Source organism: Poecile atricapillus, chromosome 2, assembly GCF_030490865.1.
Source record: "Poecile atricapillus isolate bPoeAtr1 chromosome 2, bPoeAtr1.hap1, whole genome shotgun sequence".
Lineage (NCBI taxonomy): Eukaryota > Metazoa > Chordata > Aves > Passeriformes > Paridae > Poecile > Poecile atricapillus.
The window spans coordinates 45,285,746-45,305,677 of NC_081250.1; the positions used below are offsets into that span (position 1 = coordinate 45,285,746).

Here is a 19,932-nt window from a genome sequence, read left to right on the forward strand (position 1 = left end):
GTAGATGGTAGCTATTAAGGAGTAATCTTATTTTATGTGGACTGAAAGACATATTTCACAAATCACTTCCAGCATAAATAGTTATTCTATAACATAACCACATGCATATAAAGATTTATCACCTTCAGGTGTTTTCTTTGTATTTCTTTGTCTGAGCTGATCACTTGCTACTTAATTTTGTACCATTATCTTACAGTTAAAAAGAATCACACTACTTCATAAATTTCTGGAATATTTTCTCCTTTAGCTGTCTCCCACAGCCTTTGCAATCTGAACAGTCATGCCTATTTTTTAAGAGCTCTTAGTAGGGCTCAAAAATCTGTCTTAGAGTTGACATTTCATCCCTTTAAAATGAATGTCTTGGTACTTGCTTTGTGCATATCCACCAGTTCAGTTCTGCAGAATAATTTCTACTCATTTGTTCAGCTTAGAATGTCTTCAATTCCCAGATTTCCACACCTCCCCATTCAACTTTTCTCTAAAGTGTCTCTCTGATAACATCACATTTTTTGTCTTTTAAATTTTTAAGGTATCAAACCTGTAAAAAAAGCCTTTTGTGCTTAGTGTTGTGCAGTAGATTTTTGTTTTTCAAGAATGGAATTTAGGATTTCTTAGAAAAACAGATCTCACATATTGTTGGAAAACAAAATTGGAGGCACAGTCTCATTCAGAAAATTGTTAGTATATTGAAAATTCAGATTGTACTGATAGTAAGTCTTTTAAAATCAGATCTTTTGAGCCAGCAGTATTTATTTATATATAGATATAAATGAGATGGAAATAGTTAGTATTTTTATTTAGTATTATGATTTGCATATGCATATCATGATGATTCTGTATGTTTTCCAAACAGGGTAGAATCTAATTTAATATAAATTATGTAACAGTCTATGAAGAACAAAAATACTTGTGGTTTAGAATATGGACATTCTATGAAACAAATCCCATAGCTAAACTCCTCCTTTACCAGCTTTGAGACAATTCCTATTGTCTTAAATTCCAATACATAAAACTATGTAGAACAGCAATGAAGAGTGTGATGAAGTCACTCTCTTGCTTGAGCACATATATGCAAAGTTGGGATAAATCAGCTTTAAGCTTTGTCTTCATGCAGTGCTTGATGTGACTTTATGCTTTAGCTAAGTTATGTGTATAATTTTCTTTCAAGGCTGCAGCTTTTTATTGTTTCAATCATAAAGGTTGGCAGGTGACCTTTAAGAACAGACCTATTGGCGCTGGTTTTGTCTTAGCTTATCTCAGCAAAAAGTAGTGCTGACTTTGTAATGCTGTAATAATTGTGACCGCTTCCAGTGTTTGAAAACAATTGTTTCATAATTTACCTAAACTTGGATTGCTTAGCTATTCTTGGTATTTGATTGTATTTTACTGCTAATGTGTTCACAGTTTAAATGCTGCTTATGTAGCAAAGCAAGCAGCTTTTGCTGGGGTAAGTAATTCCAATAAGCCCTAAGCATAAGTAGGCTTGTGCTGGCAAAACTTCATTTTGTCAGGATGATTTCTGTTACAGTAGCTGCTCTTTTTGGGAGTCTGTGGTGTTTAAATGACTTTCTTTACATTCAGTATTGTAATATCTACATCAGCAAAATTCTGTTTTGCAGGCATGGACTATGCTTTTAATTTAACTAGTAGATTTGGCTCTGGAAATGAACCTCAAATATAATAAGTCTTTCTATCTGTAATCCTGGGACTCTCTTATGACCTGCCTGTGTCCAAGCTGCTGTAACTGTCTATTTAAGGGTTATTAGATGGCCAAGAGGAGATTAGCTTTCATGTTCTCCTGCCCTATGAAAGTAAGTTTTTTCCATTGCATACAAAAAAAAATTTCCCCCAATTTAATAAGAAGAGAAATAGTCCTTAAATTTAAGCTCCTAAACTTAAAAATAATGAGTTTCTTTCCTTACCAAAACTCTTTTCCCTCTGTTGAGGATAACATTTCTGTATGCAAGAAAAAATGAGCACATTTGTTTGAACAAGGCTGTTACTTAGTTTTGTTAAATGTCTATATGTGGGTGCATAAAATGATACTGGTTTTTTATGTTTTGGACAGTTTAGTGGATGTGTTTTACTTGTCTCCAAGTCCACATGCCAGTGCTGTACAATGCAACAGATCTTTCTCCCACCCTTGAATCATACGGTTTCTCTACCATAAAATCATTATTACATTATCATTATTTAGGTGAAGGCAAGGATCAGAGAAATAGAAAAACAGTATGAAAAAGTAAACCATTATTCATACATAATGCATATATCTGCATTACTTAGAAGTAATTCTGAGTTATTCGTAGATATTGTTGTTCTCTTAGCACGGCTTTCATTCCTTATTGTATTTCCTTTAGAAGACATGATTCCAGCAAATATGAACAGCCAGGACTCTTATGGATGGCATTAATCTAAATGAAGCATTTCTTTTATAACCTTTGGATGTCTGTTCTAACCCCCTCTGATTTTTTTCATTAAGTTCATAGAGGAGAATATGAAATTCCTTTTAGCTGCTTCAGTTCACATCCAGTATTTTAGCTTATACTATCCATAAAAATAACACCTTCTCCTCTTATCTTATTGGACATGAATTAAACTCTTAAATGGAACTATGTGATTTTAGGTATATATGAGTTCTTTTTTGTGAGGTGCCCCCTGCCCAGGGAGGCAAAGATTTAGTTTCAGATAAGCATTATTAAAGTGAGAGGCATAGCTTTAAAGCTCAGGAAGAGTGGATTCCATCCCTCTGCCTCAGGAGATGGGCCCTGTGAGCCCAGGAAGAATTGCTGCACCCTGGACCCCTCGTGGGGTGGCAGCCCAGGGTGTTCTGACTGGGTTTGAGCCCCTGGGGTTTCTCCCTTACTCTGTCCCTATTAGACCCTGACCTTCAACTCCACCCTGGCTCTGTCCCACAAAACCCATCACCCTGCCTCTCTTTGGGGCTCTCTGTCTCTGGATTTAAGCTGAGTTGGTTCCTGTGCTGAATAAATGGTTTCCTGAGCAGAAGCCCATCTCGTTGGTGTCCCATGTTGGTCACTGGTAACTGTAGCCTGCCTGGACATGATCCTGCAGCCCCAGAACGCAGCACTTTTTAACAAATAGTTTATCAAACAGAATTAATCTGATTATTGTTTTACCAGAAGCCATTATAGAATTTTACACAGTAAAACCTGAAACATGAAATTAGATACTTATTTTAGTCAAATATAACTCCTGTTTATTCACAGTGAACAGTGTAATATAACTTGGTATTTTTAACTGACATACTCCTGGCAAGACAATTTTGTAGTGTTGTACATTGAGATCCCATACCTGCCCTCTGTGTTTGAATTCAGCATTTATTACATGGGCTTCTTAATTCGGTCTTATCTTTGCTGTGTCACAAAGCTAAACCAATTGTTTATGAAGCACTTCAGTGACATTATGGTGACACAGGAAAAATTTTTTAAATACGCAATTGGGTGTTCTCTGCAGTGTTTAGTGAATAGGCATTTAGTACAGTGTGTAAGAAAAGGTGACAATCATTCCAATTAGACAATAGAATACAGTTAAAAGCATGTAATAACATGACTCATATGTCTTCATCGTGTGTGACACACATGCTTTACCAATACAGTACTTTGTGCTCTAAGAATAGAAAACACTGCATTAATGTAAAGTATTACTGATTTTTGAGAATATTCTTTCTTTAAGCATATATATGCTGGGTTTTGTCTGATTTTGAAATGCAGGAGAATATAGGTGGTTTATTTTGGGCCACTACTGCTCAGCATTTTCAAGGGTCTGACAAAAGTATCATATGTTAAACCCAAGAAGTTAGTTAACATGGCATTCTTTAAAAAAAAAACACAGCATATTTATGATTTCATTGTGTGTGCTGAGTCTATTAATTCAAACACTTAATGGTGCACTCTGTTTCATAGTATGTGTGGTGCTATAGTTACAGTATTTTATTAATTACTGCCATTAAAATATGCTAAATTAATTACTGTTCTACCCACTTGAAAGCAGACCTGGAAGTAATTTCCAAAGCAGTATAACATTGCTTTTTCTGTTTAATGTCTGAAAGGAGGTCATTTTTGTTGAGAGCTAGTCAAAGGCTAAGGTTCTGGGTCATGGATCTTGGCAACAGCTGTTCTACTGCTCTGTTCCTCTTGTAAGTTTAGTGTGTTAAATAAGAATTCACTTCCTCTGTTCTTAAATAAATCTTAAAATATGTTTTTACAGCTTCATGGAAGAAATCCATCTTTTTCCAGTTCTTTTTCAAGTCATCTTGGTAAGAATAATTTTTAATATAGACATATATTCTAGTAGATAGTTGTCCTATCTCTGAAATCATGTCTAACTAGTAAGTTTCATTAGCAATGTTGATAAAATAATATGTTGGTAAAATCAAATGGAACAGTCTAACAAAACAAAAGAATCTAGAGTAAGCAGACATCTAGGAAGTTCTTGCCAACTAATCCACCTGTTTAAGAAGTTTCTATTCTTTTTTGAATCAAAAAATCCTCTGAAAAATAGAATTTATGAGCTTTATTCTTAATTATAACTATATATTTGCCAAATCCATACAAGAAATGCTGAGGAAGTTGCATTTTTTTTAATAGCATCAAATATAGATTTAATACTGTTGACATGGTAGTCTCAAATCCCACTATTTGCTTTTAGAATTTCTTTCAATATAAAGTATCAAGGATATGATTTTGAGATAGTCATATGTGGAACTTCCATCCCTAAATAGAATCTGCCACTTATAAAGGTCATGAAAACTCTAGGTTTTGTTTCTCTGAAATGTTGCAAAATTAATTTGTTAATGAAGAAGAGAGATATTTAGCCTAGTTTGGAAGCTGGGTACTGTGCTCTCCATTAGCCTTCTCATTGTTGAATTCCAGTCTTTAGTTATTTTTTTAATTTCAAAGCTCCTGAAGTTGTATCAGGTAAGTGTCCTGTCCTGTAAGCATGCTCCTGATGAATACTAAATATGCATTATAAGTAAATACACATAATTTATGTAGTGCGGGCAGATTTTCTTCTTGCTTTTGTGTAATTCTTGAAATTCAGTCTTATTCAGGGTAGATGAGGTTCATAAATGGGATTCTGAATCAACTTTGATATTCCTTTCTTAAGTTTCAGTATTTTAATCTTTACTCTTCCTTTGCAGTGATTTATTTTACTGCCTATCATTTTGAATCTCTTTAATACTGCATACCCAGATAAGCCATTTTTTATTAAAGTAACCTTGTTAGTGATGATGAGATATGCTTTTCTAGCAGCATACAGAACACAGGCTTTATGATATTTTGTGTATATATATGTACAAATTTATTTTTGTGATAAGTATTGAGAATAAAACCATTCATTTTACTGTCGTTCATAAATAGTTTTGACCTAGGATGAGTACTACTTTTAGGTAGTAATAAAAGAGGAACTCAGTAAAATCTGGAAGTCAAATGTTTCATATTAATATCTTTAAATATTTAGTTAATATTTGAAATGTCTTAGGTGCTAGAATCTTGACATTTAAATATATATACATATATATGTTAGTCTATAGCTATGAATATTTGAACATGGTTATGATCTCTCAAAATATTCCCTGGTATTGAAATTTTTTGTATAATGTATCTGTAGTCATGGAATTTAAAATGTGTTTATGTCATACCTTGTAAGTAGGACAAAGTGTAGTCAGTCATAAATGCTCCCTCCTGACCTCCCCACATTCAGTTTGACCTTATGAGTTCTAGAAATTGTTCAGTGTTTTTTTAGGGAGTAAAGAAGTTTAGCTCAAAATTGTATGCATGACTAGTGGTCTCTCAAGGTTTCACAGCTCTCTTGAACCCCTATGGCTGTCTTTGAGCTTATGATTGGAGTTGGAGAAAAATTGTGTAACTTTCAGGGAGAAAAAAAATATTTCCCCTTACAACATGCTTTGTTCAGAGTGGACACCTCTAATTGCTTCAGTTGCCACATGCATCATTTGAGCTTTAGCAATACACTGGCTGTGAGCTGTGGTCTTGTTTGGATCAAGGAATGCGAGATGTAACACCAGAAACAACAAAGGAGGGTAGCAACAGAGGATGTTCCTCTGTTTTCCCTTCAGAGAACTGAATTCAGCAAAGGAATGTTAGGCAGTTGGTAAAACTCAGGAGCCGGGACGAAATCAGCCTGGAAGGATTAATCATTAAGCTGTTTTTCTTTTGAACAGAATGGATTGAACAGGACAGATTAACAAACTCCTTCATTACAGGTTTCTGAAATAATTTTCAATCATATGGGTGAGGGGAATAGCATATAATTTGATTCCCATTAGTCTCCATAAACTAATCTTCGTCTGGATTTATACTTTCACTGGTTTCAAGGATCAGCACAAATAGTAACGTTGAGCTCTGTGTTATTATACCTAGACCTTTACCAGACCCTAAACTATTGAATTATGCTTTAGAGTCAATACTCTATTTTTTACTGACAGTAATTTAATGTAGAGCTATTCCTATGTAGCCCATGTTTTATTACTAGAATTTAATAATTTCTATGCCAAGACTTAAAATCCAATGAGTATTTTCTATGTATCATTAAATATAGCTCATGTTATTTCCTGCAGTGCAGCTGATGGGACACTGACTCTCTTAGACTCTGAAAGGAAATACTGTGGGCTCAAAATTGAAAAGCATTTCCACGAGCAGTCTTTGTTTCTAGGCTGTGCTACAATCCAAGTGGGATTGAATGCACTAACTTTAATCTAGCTACCACAGTAGCAAGGACATGATGGCTTGCAGAAACTGAGCAGTTCACAAGAAACAAGTTTTAATATAGCTGCTTTTCACTGCTCATCAGTGTAGAGTTATACTAACTCTTATACTGCACACTACCCAATGTTGTGATCTAAGCAGTAACACTGAGATTTGGCAAGTTTTTTTTTCCTCTGTCATCTCTCCGGACCAGTTAGATCTCTGAATTCAGTCAAAGCATATGAAAAGTACCCTTTTATGTCACTTAGGACTGCAATTTTGTAAATGTTATAGTTGCAAAGCAAAAATATCTGGATTAGTGAAAAAAATCTGTTACTGTCTACCTAAAGAGTTGTTCTAAAAGAATAGCCATAATTTATCTTCACCTGAACGAGGGTTTAGTCACTGAGCTAATTAGTAAGAGGCTTTAAATAGAGTTCCAATTCCCTGTAAGCCCTCTGCACTCATTCATCTCTCAACACTCAGTTGCATTTAGGAAGTGCACATTAATGATGTGGTTTGTGAGTATGTGAAAAACCTGAATACAGGTCTTCATTACAGAACTTCAGAGGTGAATTTCATGGTTTACTTGAATGCAAATTAATTTCATCAGTGCCATGATCCCAGATCTTGGTGCTAGTGGTTATATAGATTATAAGTAGTCCTACAAAACAATCTGAAGGTATGACTGCAATATGAGTAGAAATCAAGCTTACTATAAGGTCTAATGTGGTCAGTGAAAATGTAGTGATGTGTATCTGTGGAAAAATGGAGACATATTGACAATTTACAGGTATTTTCAGGACAGTAAGGGATTGAGAAGCAGAAAGAAAGCTGATGTCATAATGAGAAAAAATTAAAAGGTGAAAACCCTCCTTGGTAGCAACATTAAATACAATGAGCCAAATTCCATTATTATGTAAATAATGCCAGAACTTGGGTTGATATGATGTATAAATATGAAATGCTGCTGTTGATGAAGAAGGGGTTTTAGCAAGGAAAGTTACAGTGAGATATATTTCATGCTTTACTTTCCTGTTGCCTTTTACTGCTACATCCTTAGTATTCTGTTTCTAATATATTTTGCAATGTCAAACTATGTCATCTGCCTTCAATACAGTTTATATCATACAAAATATTGATTTAGATTATTATGTTACAATGCTGGAATGAGGTTGATAAAGGATTTGGAAGTGTTTTACTGCCATTTTCGTAAATTGTGCATATTTGTATTTTAGATTGCCACCAAGATTTTGCTGAGCTACAAGCAATGAAGTTGACATAAATGTTATTTTCTGTGTTATGTTACTTTTAAAAGGGTAACATCATAAATATTACCTGCTCTTCATTTAGTGTTACCTGAATGTAAGCTGTTGCATAGAAAAGATATTCTGTCTAGTTTATGAAATTCTATTTTTTCTGCTGCTAAATTTTAAAACTAAAGTTAGTGATGCTTGTGATTAGGAGCTCAGTGCTACCCTATTTTTAAAGCCCAGTAGTTAATTCTGTGCTTATCCTATTAAAATTTCTGGTGTAGCTTTTAGTCACACCAGCACATTATCACAGACATCAGTTTTTGTTGTAAATTTTTTTTTTTTTGGCAAATTCCTGTATCTTAACAACCAGCTAACGTTTAAGGCATAGTCTTTCAATAAAAATTACTTTATAGTAAAATTGAATATTACTCTATTTAAAAATGATATCTTATTAAAAATGATAAAAAGTAGACAGTGTCTTCGTGTCTAAACTGCATAATCTATTTTAAAGATTCAAATACAGTGATTGTTTTATTTATACTGTCATTCTGTTCTTAACACAAGCAAGTCCACCTCTTCTGTTTACATTGTGAAATAATTAATTAATTTTAAAATTAATTTAAAATTAATTTTAAAATTACATATTTTAAATTACTTTCCTTCAAATACAGTGGAAAGCTCTTAGACATAGAAAATAGATTTCCTTTTGCATTCTTGTTCATATATTTTTATTTTTCCTAGTTGTGTACAGGTTTGAAATTTTATACTGTCCTTGTGCATTTTGGGATGGCTGTATTGGACATCTTAAATTAGAGGATCATGTACTAGTCATGGTTTTGATAGAGTGCAGTCAGCCTATGCTTCAGCACTCAAAAAGTGCTTCAAGATCCTTATTATGGTGGCAGTCACTGGTCCTGCCTTAGAAGGTGTGCTTTGCTCACTTTGTTGTAATTGCAGTTGAAAATAGAGTTCAATGTTACATTTATCACTAAGGGAGAGGATATGAGCTAAGCATAGCTAAAAGAAAAATTGTAATAGTTACATAAAAATTAGATAATTGATAGATACTGTGCACTTTAAAAGAAGAAACAAGCTGTGTCAGCTTTCTTGTGTAACAACTTCTTTTCAAGAAAGTTAACGATTTTGTGGGAATTTTGTCTAAGTAGAGGATACAGAGCCATGGATAACTAGCTTCTGTTGGTATAGTTAGATCACTTAATTTTTTTTTTAATTAAAAAAAAAAATTCTAACCAAAGTCCTTAGGAAAAAAAACAAAGTTGTGAAAAAGAAGTTGTATAGCATCCAAGTGGAAGCAATGGTTGGATTCTGTGTTTTGTTCTGAATTTTAATAGGAGAAAGCCACAGAAAATGGTTATAGTCAGAGATTCCACTCCTTGTGATTCAGTTAAAGTAACCAAGCCATCCACTTAGAGTGATTTAAAAATAATAGTTGTTTTATGGCCAGTCTTACCTGTGAAAATACTATACAAATGGAGAAAAAGAACACTGGAGAGGAAAAAGAAGAGAGCCTCATCATTCCTCTTTTGCTTGGTTTCTATTTTTTAGTGAAAGATTACAGTCATATAACATTTGAGGGAAGAGGTAGAGGTATTTTCCTGTCTAGCAGCCATGTGGATAATAAGTATAGAGGAGCATGGATCAGAGGTTATTGCAGAATTTGAAGCATTAGTTTACTTGTGTCTGTTAAAGAAAGCACCTCCTAGTCCAGCATGGTGCACATCTTGTTGGTTGTCTGAAAGAATGGGAAGAATTTTTCTAACTCTTGCAAGTACTCATAAGCCATCCAGTATGAGTACTTGAAACAAGAGACTAGGAGGCTCTTTCTCTTATATTCTGTAAAGAGTACAAGTTTATGCAGCGGAGCTCATCTGCTGGAGAAAATTAGGATAGTAAATTTGGCAAACAATAAAAGCTCTAGCATTTTGTGTGAATGGGCCCTTGGTTTTCTATGCTGTAAATGAGCTTTGACTTAAAGCTTTCATCTCTGTGCTTGTATGAGAATATTGATGCTGATTGATTGCCCTCGACATCTCACTCCAGTCTGTATGCATACTCAATCTTTAATTTAGAATCAGCTCTCTGGTAGAAAAATCAACGCAAAGGTATCTGGGAATGCTTAGCCTACATGTGTTTTAAAGAACAGGAAGTACTATTTATTTTAATACCTTTGTGTGTGGTATTCTTGTTCCTCTCTGTATTTTCAGTGCTGTTACAAAAGTGTTCAGTGCAATGGCTCTTTTTGGTGTATTTCACCAGTTCATTACTGCTGTTAGGGAAAACCTGCATTTATAAGGTATCTGAAATTAGATTCTAGGAGTGATTTTTATGGCTTCTACAGGATGGACATTTGTTATAGTTACAAAACTTAAGTGTATCCATAATGAAGATCTCTTTTTTTTTTTTTTTTCTCTGAAGTATGCACATTTCCTCAAACCTACTATATTTAATAGTCAAATTGTATGCTGTTGCAATGTATTTAAAACTGCTGTGACAATTTAGGAATGTATGAGGATTTTTGAAAGTGAAAATGCCAAAACCCTATTTTAATGGGTAGCTTATAAAGCAAAATAATTGCTAGTTTTGAAAGACATTTAATCCGAAGATGGGTTTAGGAGAAACCAGTGAAAAATGTAGAACTATCTTAGAATTTATGTATTTGGCATGAGAAAAAATTACAAGATACCATTTAAAGAAGATGAATATAATACAAGTGTAAAATTTACTATGAATAGAACACTTTACCAGTGAGAATATATGTCCAAGCAGACATATTTCTTACCAGTGCATTGAAGTCTTGTGTCAACATTCAGTAAGGTATTATATTTATTCTCTTTTTAATGCAAAATCAAATTAATAGGAGTATTTCTGTAGACCAAAGAAGACCCTGTAAAACACAATAGGTTACAGTATGTTAATTTCCAATTTTCTAGGAATAAAAAATGACTCCTCTCATAGGAATGTTAGAAATTTTCATTACCCTATTAACTTGCTTAAGCACTTTCAATTTAAGGATGAGATTCCCGAGACTACTTATCTCTTTTAAATTGCTGACTTGAAAATTGTGTATACTTAAAAGGGATAAGTCTGCACATCTGAATTTGTACTCCTGGAAATAAACATATCTAAGTGGAGCTCTCCTGAGAATTTTTTAGCAGGAATAAGAATCCTGCTGATAGTAAGTTTTATTTTCAGAAACAATTTTTTTTCTTTAGTTTTAGTGATCTTTTAGTCAGCAGTTTCTGAGGAAGTGTTTATATATATAAATATTTGATTAATGCTGAATTAGGTTGTTAATCTGTTATGGTCAACTGATCTCTCCAATTATTAGCACCGTACATGGAATGAATTCTTAATAGTTATTCATGTGTAACTATCGTGTTCTTAACAGATGACAACAAAACTATTAGAACCTAAAATGTATAAAAACAGTTTGTGATTGCAATTAATAACAAGAACCCATGACATTTGATTTCTTTCCCCAGATGTTGTCATGTGATGTGCAGTGATTTTGCACATGGGTAGAGCAATTACAGAACCATATTATTGTCTGCAGTTGGAAGGGACTAGTAAAGATCATAGTATTCAACTCCTGCTTCCTTCAGAACTACCTCAGTCATCATATAACTAAGAGTGTTGTCCAGATGCTCCTTGTAGTCTGTCAGGCGTTGTGCTGCAGCCACTTCCCTGGGGAGCCTCTTCCAGTGCCCAGCCACCCTCTCAGTGAGGAATCTTTTCCTAATGTCCAATCTGAATTTCCCCTGATGCAGCTCCATTCTGTTTCCTCATGTCCAATCTGAACTTCCCCTGACACAGCTCCATTCCATTTCCTCGTGTCTTATTGATGGTGACTAGAGAGAAATCAGCATCTCACCTTTGCCGCCTCACTTGAGGAAGTCATAGACTGCAATGATGCTGAGGTCTCCCCTCAGCCTTTTCTCCTCTAAGCTGAACAAGCTAAGTGATCTCATCTGCTCCTTGTAGGTCTTGCTTTTGAGACTTTGCACCATCTTATTCATCCTTCTCTGGACACACTCAAATAGTTTGATGTCCTCTTACATTGTAGTGCTCAAACCTGCCCCTAGTACTCAAAGTGAGGCTGCCCCAGAGCAGAGCAGAGCAGGACAATCCCCTCCCTTGCCCAGCTGGTGATGCTGTCCCTGATGCCCTCCAGGACACACTTGGCCCTCCTGGCTGCCAGGACATTGCTGACTCATGTTCCACTTGCCATCAACCAGGACCCCAGGTCCTTTTCCATAGTGCTGGTCTCCAGCCAGCTGTTCCCCAGTGGTAAGGTCAACAAAAGTTCCCTTTGCAGAGGCATTTGCCAGCAAACAATGGAAAAAAAATTTTTGCTTTTTCAATATCATTGTGATGTATGATAGGCTATCAGCCTGTTTGCTACAACCACAAAGCTTAAGAGTTGTCCATGCTGTAGTCAGTGGGTGGCAGCAATTAATGAAGATGTCTCCACCTAACTCTGAGCTAACAGCTGCCAGCTTTAAACAGAGCTGAAATTATTAACTTTCCATCCATCACATTGAGAAAATTATTTTTATTTGGGGTTTGATATTGGGTTTTTTGAATGGTTTTAATAGCTAATTTTCAACCTTTCTTGTAGAGTTGCTTGAGTCAAATAATTTTGTCTGTCTTTAATTCAGCTTTCTTTTTGAAGCAGATAAATGTGTATTTGTTACAAATATTTTAGAACAGGTTAATGAAAAAACTGAAAACTTGAAGTACATGATTTGTGGGATGAAGAATGGGCTTGTTGACAGAGTAATGAGAGAGTTGAGAGAACTGCTACCTATTCCTGCTGCTGACTCACATTTATTCTTGACCCTGGTAAAATTGTGTAAGCCCTCTTTTTCACCATATGCTTATTGTGCTTCTGTCCTTTGAGTGTCCAATGAACACTTTTACTATAAGAAAACTCAGCAATTGGCTTCTCATCATTCTGAAACTATGCTTGTTTAAGGTCCTGTCTGGATCTTATCCAAACAAAATTCTTTAATGATTTTTTCTTATGGTAAGGTAATGTCTAAACTATAAATGTTCATCACAAGAACGTAGGGCAGATGAATTCATTAATATTTAGAAGGTATTCAGATTTTGTTATGAGAAGCACTAAGTAAATATGGGCAGACTATTTTATGACTGTATGTCTGAATAGATCTATCCCCAGTAGGATTGCTGATGGAGAAAAATGTGAGAGGAAGCAGAGAAATCCTTTAAATAATTTGAATAGTATAAATTGATATTCTGCATAATAAAATGGGTTTTAAAAAAAGGAGAAGTATTGCTAAAGCATATCCCTCTGTCACTCTCTTATCTGGAAAATTACTTTGAACCAGTGCTCCTGTTTGGGGAGGGAATAAAATTATTTACTAAATCACCTGGAGCTCCACTTCTGAGAGAAAATTGAGTCCATTGCATTTGTGACAACATTATGTTCTTGTATAGGAAGAAAGTTCACCTATTTACATCTTAAAGAAATTGCTTTCTAATGCTAGACACTAATATTTTACTGTGTATGCTACCCAGCTATTTTTTTTTCTATTTTATATGCAGTGCTAAGGGGCGTAAGAAAATTCATGTATTAACAATATTCTTATGTGTTTGTTAGTAGTTATTTATTTATCCTGTCCTAAAAGTTGAAAATTGTACGGATAATAAGTATGAATCTAAAAGACTGTAGCAAGATTTTTAAGCTAGCTATGATACATTGGGTAAGAAAATCATAAACAGGTAGTGAAGTACATAGGTATCTATTCTTTGCAAAAATAGTGACCATGATTACTGCTGATACTTGAACACATTTCTGAGTTTTATGATGTTCTGACTGTTTTCCATTTATTTGATCTCACTTTTCATGTTATGTATTTCTGGTCCTCAATAAGCAGTCAAACATACTGGTTTTGTGAAGGTGGATTTTTTCATAAATGTTTCTACTGTAGTCCAGAGTGGATAGGTATTTTGTGTATTATGGTATAATATCTTGCAAGTTGTCTTTTGAAAGAAAATATATTCACAATTTCAAACAAACAGCTATTACAAAGTAATGATCACTGTTGTTCTTGCATGGCAGGTCCATGCGTTTATCACATCATTGCTCTGACCATCCCAATAACATTGCACAGTGTTGCTCCAAAGTGACCTAGAGCCCAGCTGGGGTCTCTGATCTTTTTGCATCTTCTGTTGATTGAGACAAACAGGATGCTGCAGGATGCATGGTGATGATCCAGTTTAAGCTCTGTTCAAAGCAATTAATGAGTATCCAGAGTTATGGTATGAAGTATGGAATGATCCCTTCAGGGATGACTTAAGATCCAGCACAACAGTTGTTTTAAAGGTCTCTGCACCTACAAAGGAGCAAGCCCACCCTGATGATCATGGGGTCTGGAGCACATGGAGACACATGGAGCACACATGGAGAGGATGAGAGAATGAGTTTCATACAACCATTGCAAAGAAATCTTGGGGGGGATCTTTTTCCTGCCTGTAGCTGCCTCATGGCAGTAGTAGATGAAGCCAGACTTGATGCAGCAGTGCACAATGGAGGGTGGCAGGATGAATACAAGCTGGAAGATGGGAAATTCCAGGTTAATATAGAAAGAAACTTTTTGCTGTGGAGAGGGTGGTCAAACACTGGAATGAGAGGTGAGAGAGATTGTTGCATCTCCATGCTTGGAGACTCTGTGCTGTGGGAACTCTCAGGGCCTCTGAACAACAAATCAGTATGACTTCGCAGAAGCCATTTATTGTTTACAGTATACACTTCTTTATACATTCTAAAGCTACTGTTCATGTGAACACACTGCTTTTCATTGGTGCCCCTGTCCTGTCCCATGTACTCTGCATGCATTCCTTGGGGCACAGGATTGGTTACAGTCCCTTTGTTATTTGGCTCTTGTGGTCTTGTTTTCTTGCTTTTCAGCCTCTTCTTTCTTATTTTTAGAACAGCTTATGTCTCAGCAACCTTGAGAAATTCCAGAGGGTCTGATAAGAAGCTCTGCAACAGTTTGGCTGGTGCACACTATGGCCCAAGCTGTTCAGATGCATTGCTACGCTATGCAGTGTGAGCCAAGCAACCAGCCAGACTGGAGAGCTCCAGAGGCACTTTCAACCATATGTTATTCTGTGATTTGATTGTCCAGTTCATCTTCATAAAAATCAACCGAGTGAACAAAAATTACCCCACGGGTTATCTCCTAGCATGGTAGCCACCATATACTGAGCCCTGTCTGTACTTAGAACCATTAACTCCTCTAGACTAGGATCCAATTCAGTAGGCTTTCAGGTGAGTTTGGATTTCTGAGCTATTAATCTTTTTCCTGCTTTCTAATAGCTTGTGTGCTTTGACCTTTAAGTATGCGTAGTGGAAGGACTGAAGTGGCAATGCTTATTCAGCTGGCTTGGCTCCCCTCCCATTTCTTCTTTATCTGAGCCATCTACATTTTATACTTTAGGTATACAGTATGAGGGTGGTGTTTTATGAACCAAATCCAAGGCAGACTGTAGTTCAGGGTTGAATGGATGGGTGTATAAAGTCACAGTGTTTCTGCCAACTTGTTTTGTCTCTCAGTACACTCTGACATTTATGAAAGGTTACCCGAAATATGAGTCTTGTGGTTTCTTAACAGTGTTCTAAATAGGTTTTATTTTAAATTTTGGGATTGAGTAGTTTGAATGTTATTGTGGAGGATTTTTCCTAATGATTATTTTTTTACTTACAAACAGTGCAGCTCTGACCCTTAAGGGAACATGTTAACTTCAGCTTTCCACATGACAGATAAAGCTGATGCTATTAGATTTTATTTCTTGGAAAACAAGTTTACTTAAATGTTAAGTAAAACCTATCTTTTAACCCTGTGAGCTTTAGGACAGTTAAGATTTGTAGAATATTGAAGTATGCAGCAAGAAGATTTTATATTATTTAGGTAGAGAATCATGTATAAAAAAACACTCAAACTTCTAAAAGTATGGAAAATACATGGCTTTTTGACCTGATAGGGAAATAATTTTGCTTTTATTTGTCACTTTATATTGATAGAAAACTTTAATAAAAATTCTTCAGTACTTCATTTTATAGTACTTTGTTCTGTCTAGCCCCTTCTATCAGGATGATTCTGTTATTGTTCCCCCAGTCCAGCCTGAAGGAAGAGTTTATAACCTTTTATCATGCTCAATGAACATTTTATCAGGAATTTCATTTTAGATGACAGATCAGTTTGTCAGTCTTGGGAACTTAAGGCAGAAGGGTATTGAGCTTATGTTCCTTTGTGATGGATTTCACCAACAGCAGCAGGAGTGAGGGGTCTGGACTGACCATGACCACGGACAGCCCTGAGGCTTGGATAGAAACACAATTGGAGCTCATGTTCTCGCCCTCTCACTTTTTCAGCAAACACAGTCTTTTAAAAACTTTAAAAAGTTCACAATGCACAGGTTCTAAAGCAAGGTTTTCCCCCCTCTTAAACAGTATTTGGTTGGGTTGGTTTTGGTTTAGGTTTTTTTGTAGTCATAAAGCTGTTCAGCATTCACATATTCTTTCATCACACTTGATTTGAGCCTTTTTTGATAGAAGTTTTGTGGATAACCTTCAAGATCTTGTGATTATTCATGTAATTAAAATCCTCTCAAGTTTCTTTGGCACCTAATACTATGCACTTTCAGTTTAATTTGCACCCCTTTTCAAAGCAGATATGAAACCTGTATGTATTCTGAAGTATTGCACAATGTAAGACTGCTGTCTACAGTCACAGCTCTACATATGCAATGATGCAAGATGTGTTGCCATTATCACTCAGGAATAAGATATTGTGGTTAGATAAAAACACAGTCTAATAAAAATATCCTTTAATCCTTTGTCCTGGTCTGGAAAACACAATGAATATTAGTCATTGTGAGAGGAAGTATTGCAGTGGTAGGCAGAGAAATATTATGTTACTCCATGTGTGGATTTTGGATTTTCCTTCTCAAAATGTTTACAGTAGAACTGAAAATAGTGTAATGAAAAAAAAACAAAAACAGAGATGGTCAAAGGTCTGGAATGGCCACTGTGAAAGAGATTATCCTTCTGTATGCTTAATCTGGAAGGTGGTGGTTGAGGGGCAAGTGTGATTTTACATACACATACCATAGTCAAGTGAATAGGGAACAGTATTGCTGCTCACTGTTTCTGCTCACAAGATCTGTATTATAAGAAATGAAGAAAACTTGCAATTGGGATCTGAAAAGTTGACAAAAGGTCAATTTATTTTTTCTGTAGGGTTATGTTCAGCTTTCAGTTCTGCTCCATGGCATCCTCAGTTTATTTGAATTAAAAAATAGACTGCACAAATTAATGGAACAAAAATCCATTGAGAGCTATTATGTGTATAAAATCTGCTTCTGTCTCAAAGTCCTTGGGCTGTGAATTTCTGAGGCTGAGGAAAGTATTCAGTATACCTGTCATGTAGAACTTCTTCTGTTGTCAAGTGTCTTAGTTACGTTGTTAGGGTAGGTAGACCTTCTGTTTCAACTGAGTGAGATTCTGCTTCATATACTAAAAATGAATGCATGGGAACCTTACTATATTGTGGCATTTTAGTTATTAGCTGCAAAAATTTGTCTTACAACTCCCATTTTTATATGTGAAACCAGTTTAATTTTTTATGACTTAAACAGATTGACTTGTTTTCTGAAGCAAGTTGTTTCTTAGAGAAATTAGCTAGTTAAAAATACACAGCTCTGAGTTATGAGGTTAATTTTCAGTCTGTGCTGTTTATTTGGCTGGCTGTGGAGTTCAAAATTAACAGTAATTTGGGAAATTCACAAAGAAGTTTGGATGTTCTTTAAGAATTAGCATTTAGCCATTGTTTATGAACAAGTTTCAGAGTTGTCAATGTTTAACGTAGTGCATTTTTGCAGAATTTTGACTACATCAAAGCACCACTCAGTCATTCTAATTAGACAATTTTCCCACTTAGGGAAAAAATATTTGGGAGGTGGTTTGGGATGGCTAAAGAGATAATTGTGCTCTTTTTTAATTAGAGATTTAACTTGCATCATCATCTTCAGAATCCATCTTCCATCACACCCCTTTCCTCCAAAAGTTCGCAGCATTTCGTGCCTTTCTCCTGCATTTTAATTTAAGCGATGCAACTAAAGTAGTTAATCTTCTTGATAGGTAACTGGTTCTGCTGTGAATAAGATTAAACAAATTAAATTCTTTATCTTTCTTTGTTCATCCTCCCCCACTTTTATCAGTAACTGATAAATCTCACCTCCCATTTTCTAAGCTTTTTTCCTATTCTCACAGTCTTTCAGTGCCCACACCTTGGACACATTTAATTTTGTTCATTTAGTTCTTTTCCCATAGTCAGATTGTAATTTTGTAATATTCATATATATATATGTGTGTGCATGTATGTAATATATAAAATATGCCCATATAACATGTGTATATGGTACTCTCAAATTACTTATGTTAGCAATCTCAAAATCTTTGTGACCTTGTAAGTGTTCTTCATACTGTATCGTGTGATGTAAAAAAGAAGAAAAGTGCTTGGTGCCAAGAGTTCTGTGACAGTTGATTGCAAACAGCAGAAGAGGGAGTGGGAGAAGAGCTTGGGAAAGCCAGCAGGGCTACTTCAGTGTGTAACTGCTGGCTGGAGTGCAGCCCTGCAGCATTCCCTCACTCCCACCCCTCTCCCTGGGTCAGAGCTGGAGCTGAGGGCCACATGGTGACCTATGGAAGGAGAGGGGCTGTAGCACCATGATGCAAATGTGTGAAAGGCAAGTGCTGCAAAAAGGCAGATTATTTCTAACATGAGACTTCACCAGTCTAGTACCAAAACATGTCCTCTCTGACCTTTAATTATCAAGTTATAGGGAGAAATCACGACCTTACCACAGCTTCTTTGAATTTTATAAAACATTTTAAATGGGTAATACAGAAAGGAATCACCATCAATGATCGCCCAAGGTGATTAATGTCTACATTTAGAAATTAATTTATTTTTGCTGTAGAAGCAATATTAATGTAAAATCTCACTTTTTCCACACTCCATGTTTGTCAGGCTGATTAAGAGCAAATTGCTAATTTACTGTTCCTGCTAATGTAAATGTCAAGACAAAGAGAAAGCATTTAAGGGAAAATATATATTGAAGTAAATCTGGGATACATGTTTTTCAGAATAAGATTTATTGATCTTGTGACCAGTATTTTACTGTGACATTATCACTGTTGTGTAAAACAGCTGGGGTACATCTTTTAATCTCATCTAAATAAATATTGGCATAGGAATGTGGCAGTTGCTGACTGTACCTTTATTGATGAGCTGCATTCTGATGATTAAGGTATTGAGCTATTGTGTGCTTCACAAAAGAGTTTGTAAAAGAATATTGAATGTCCATGAATGGTTTCTGGCTGGCAGATGTTTCCATATTATGCATCTGAACTCTGATAATTTATCTAGAAATTTGTCTGGTTTGGCTTCAGTCATGTATTCTTTGTGCATTCCTTGTGTTCATGTCTTCCTGGAGAGTTTGTATTGCAGGGTGATAATTAGATTTTATAATGTCAGTCTTTCACAAAGCAAAACAATTTAAATCTTAATATTCTACTTTTTAATTTCTGTTTTTAACTGTAGTCATTGTAGTAAATGCTTAGTTTCTAAATAGATTTTGTTTTTGTAAAATGTTTTTATAGGCAAGCTTAAAAATCATTGCTTTGCTAAGGTAGGTTCATTAGCCATTTGTATGCAAAAAGATTAATCTTACCGTGACACAATCTTAGTTTACACACTGTAACTTTCTAATTACAATTATAATAGAGCATCATCTCAAAGAATCAGCTGAAAATTTGGTAATTTTTTTTTCTTTCCTCTTAGATTTCTCTTTTAAGTCCCCTGTTTATATTACAAGGTTCAGTTTCTGCCCATTGG

General features: G+C 35.3%; 1 protein-coding gene across 1 annotated transcript in view; it reads left to right on the plus strand.

Moving 5' to 3' along the window:
• The window catches only part of ULK4 (unc-51 like kinase 4), a 213,386-nt gene that overhangs the window by 93,505 nt on the left and 99,949 nt on the right, over positions 1-19,932 (plus strand). Inside the window, exon 32 of the mRNA XM_058833617.1 lies at positions 4,228-4,276. Within this exon, the coding sequence (XP_058689600.1) occupies positions 4,228-4,276 (49 nt within the window). The remainder of the gene's footprint in view (positions 1-4,227; positions 4,277-19,932) is intronic.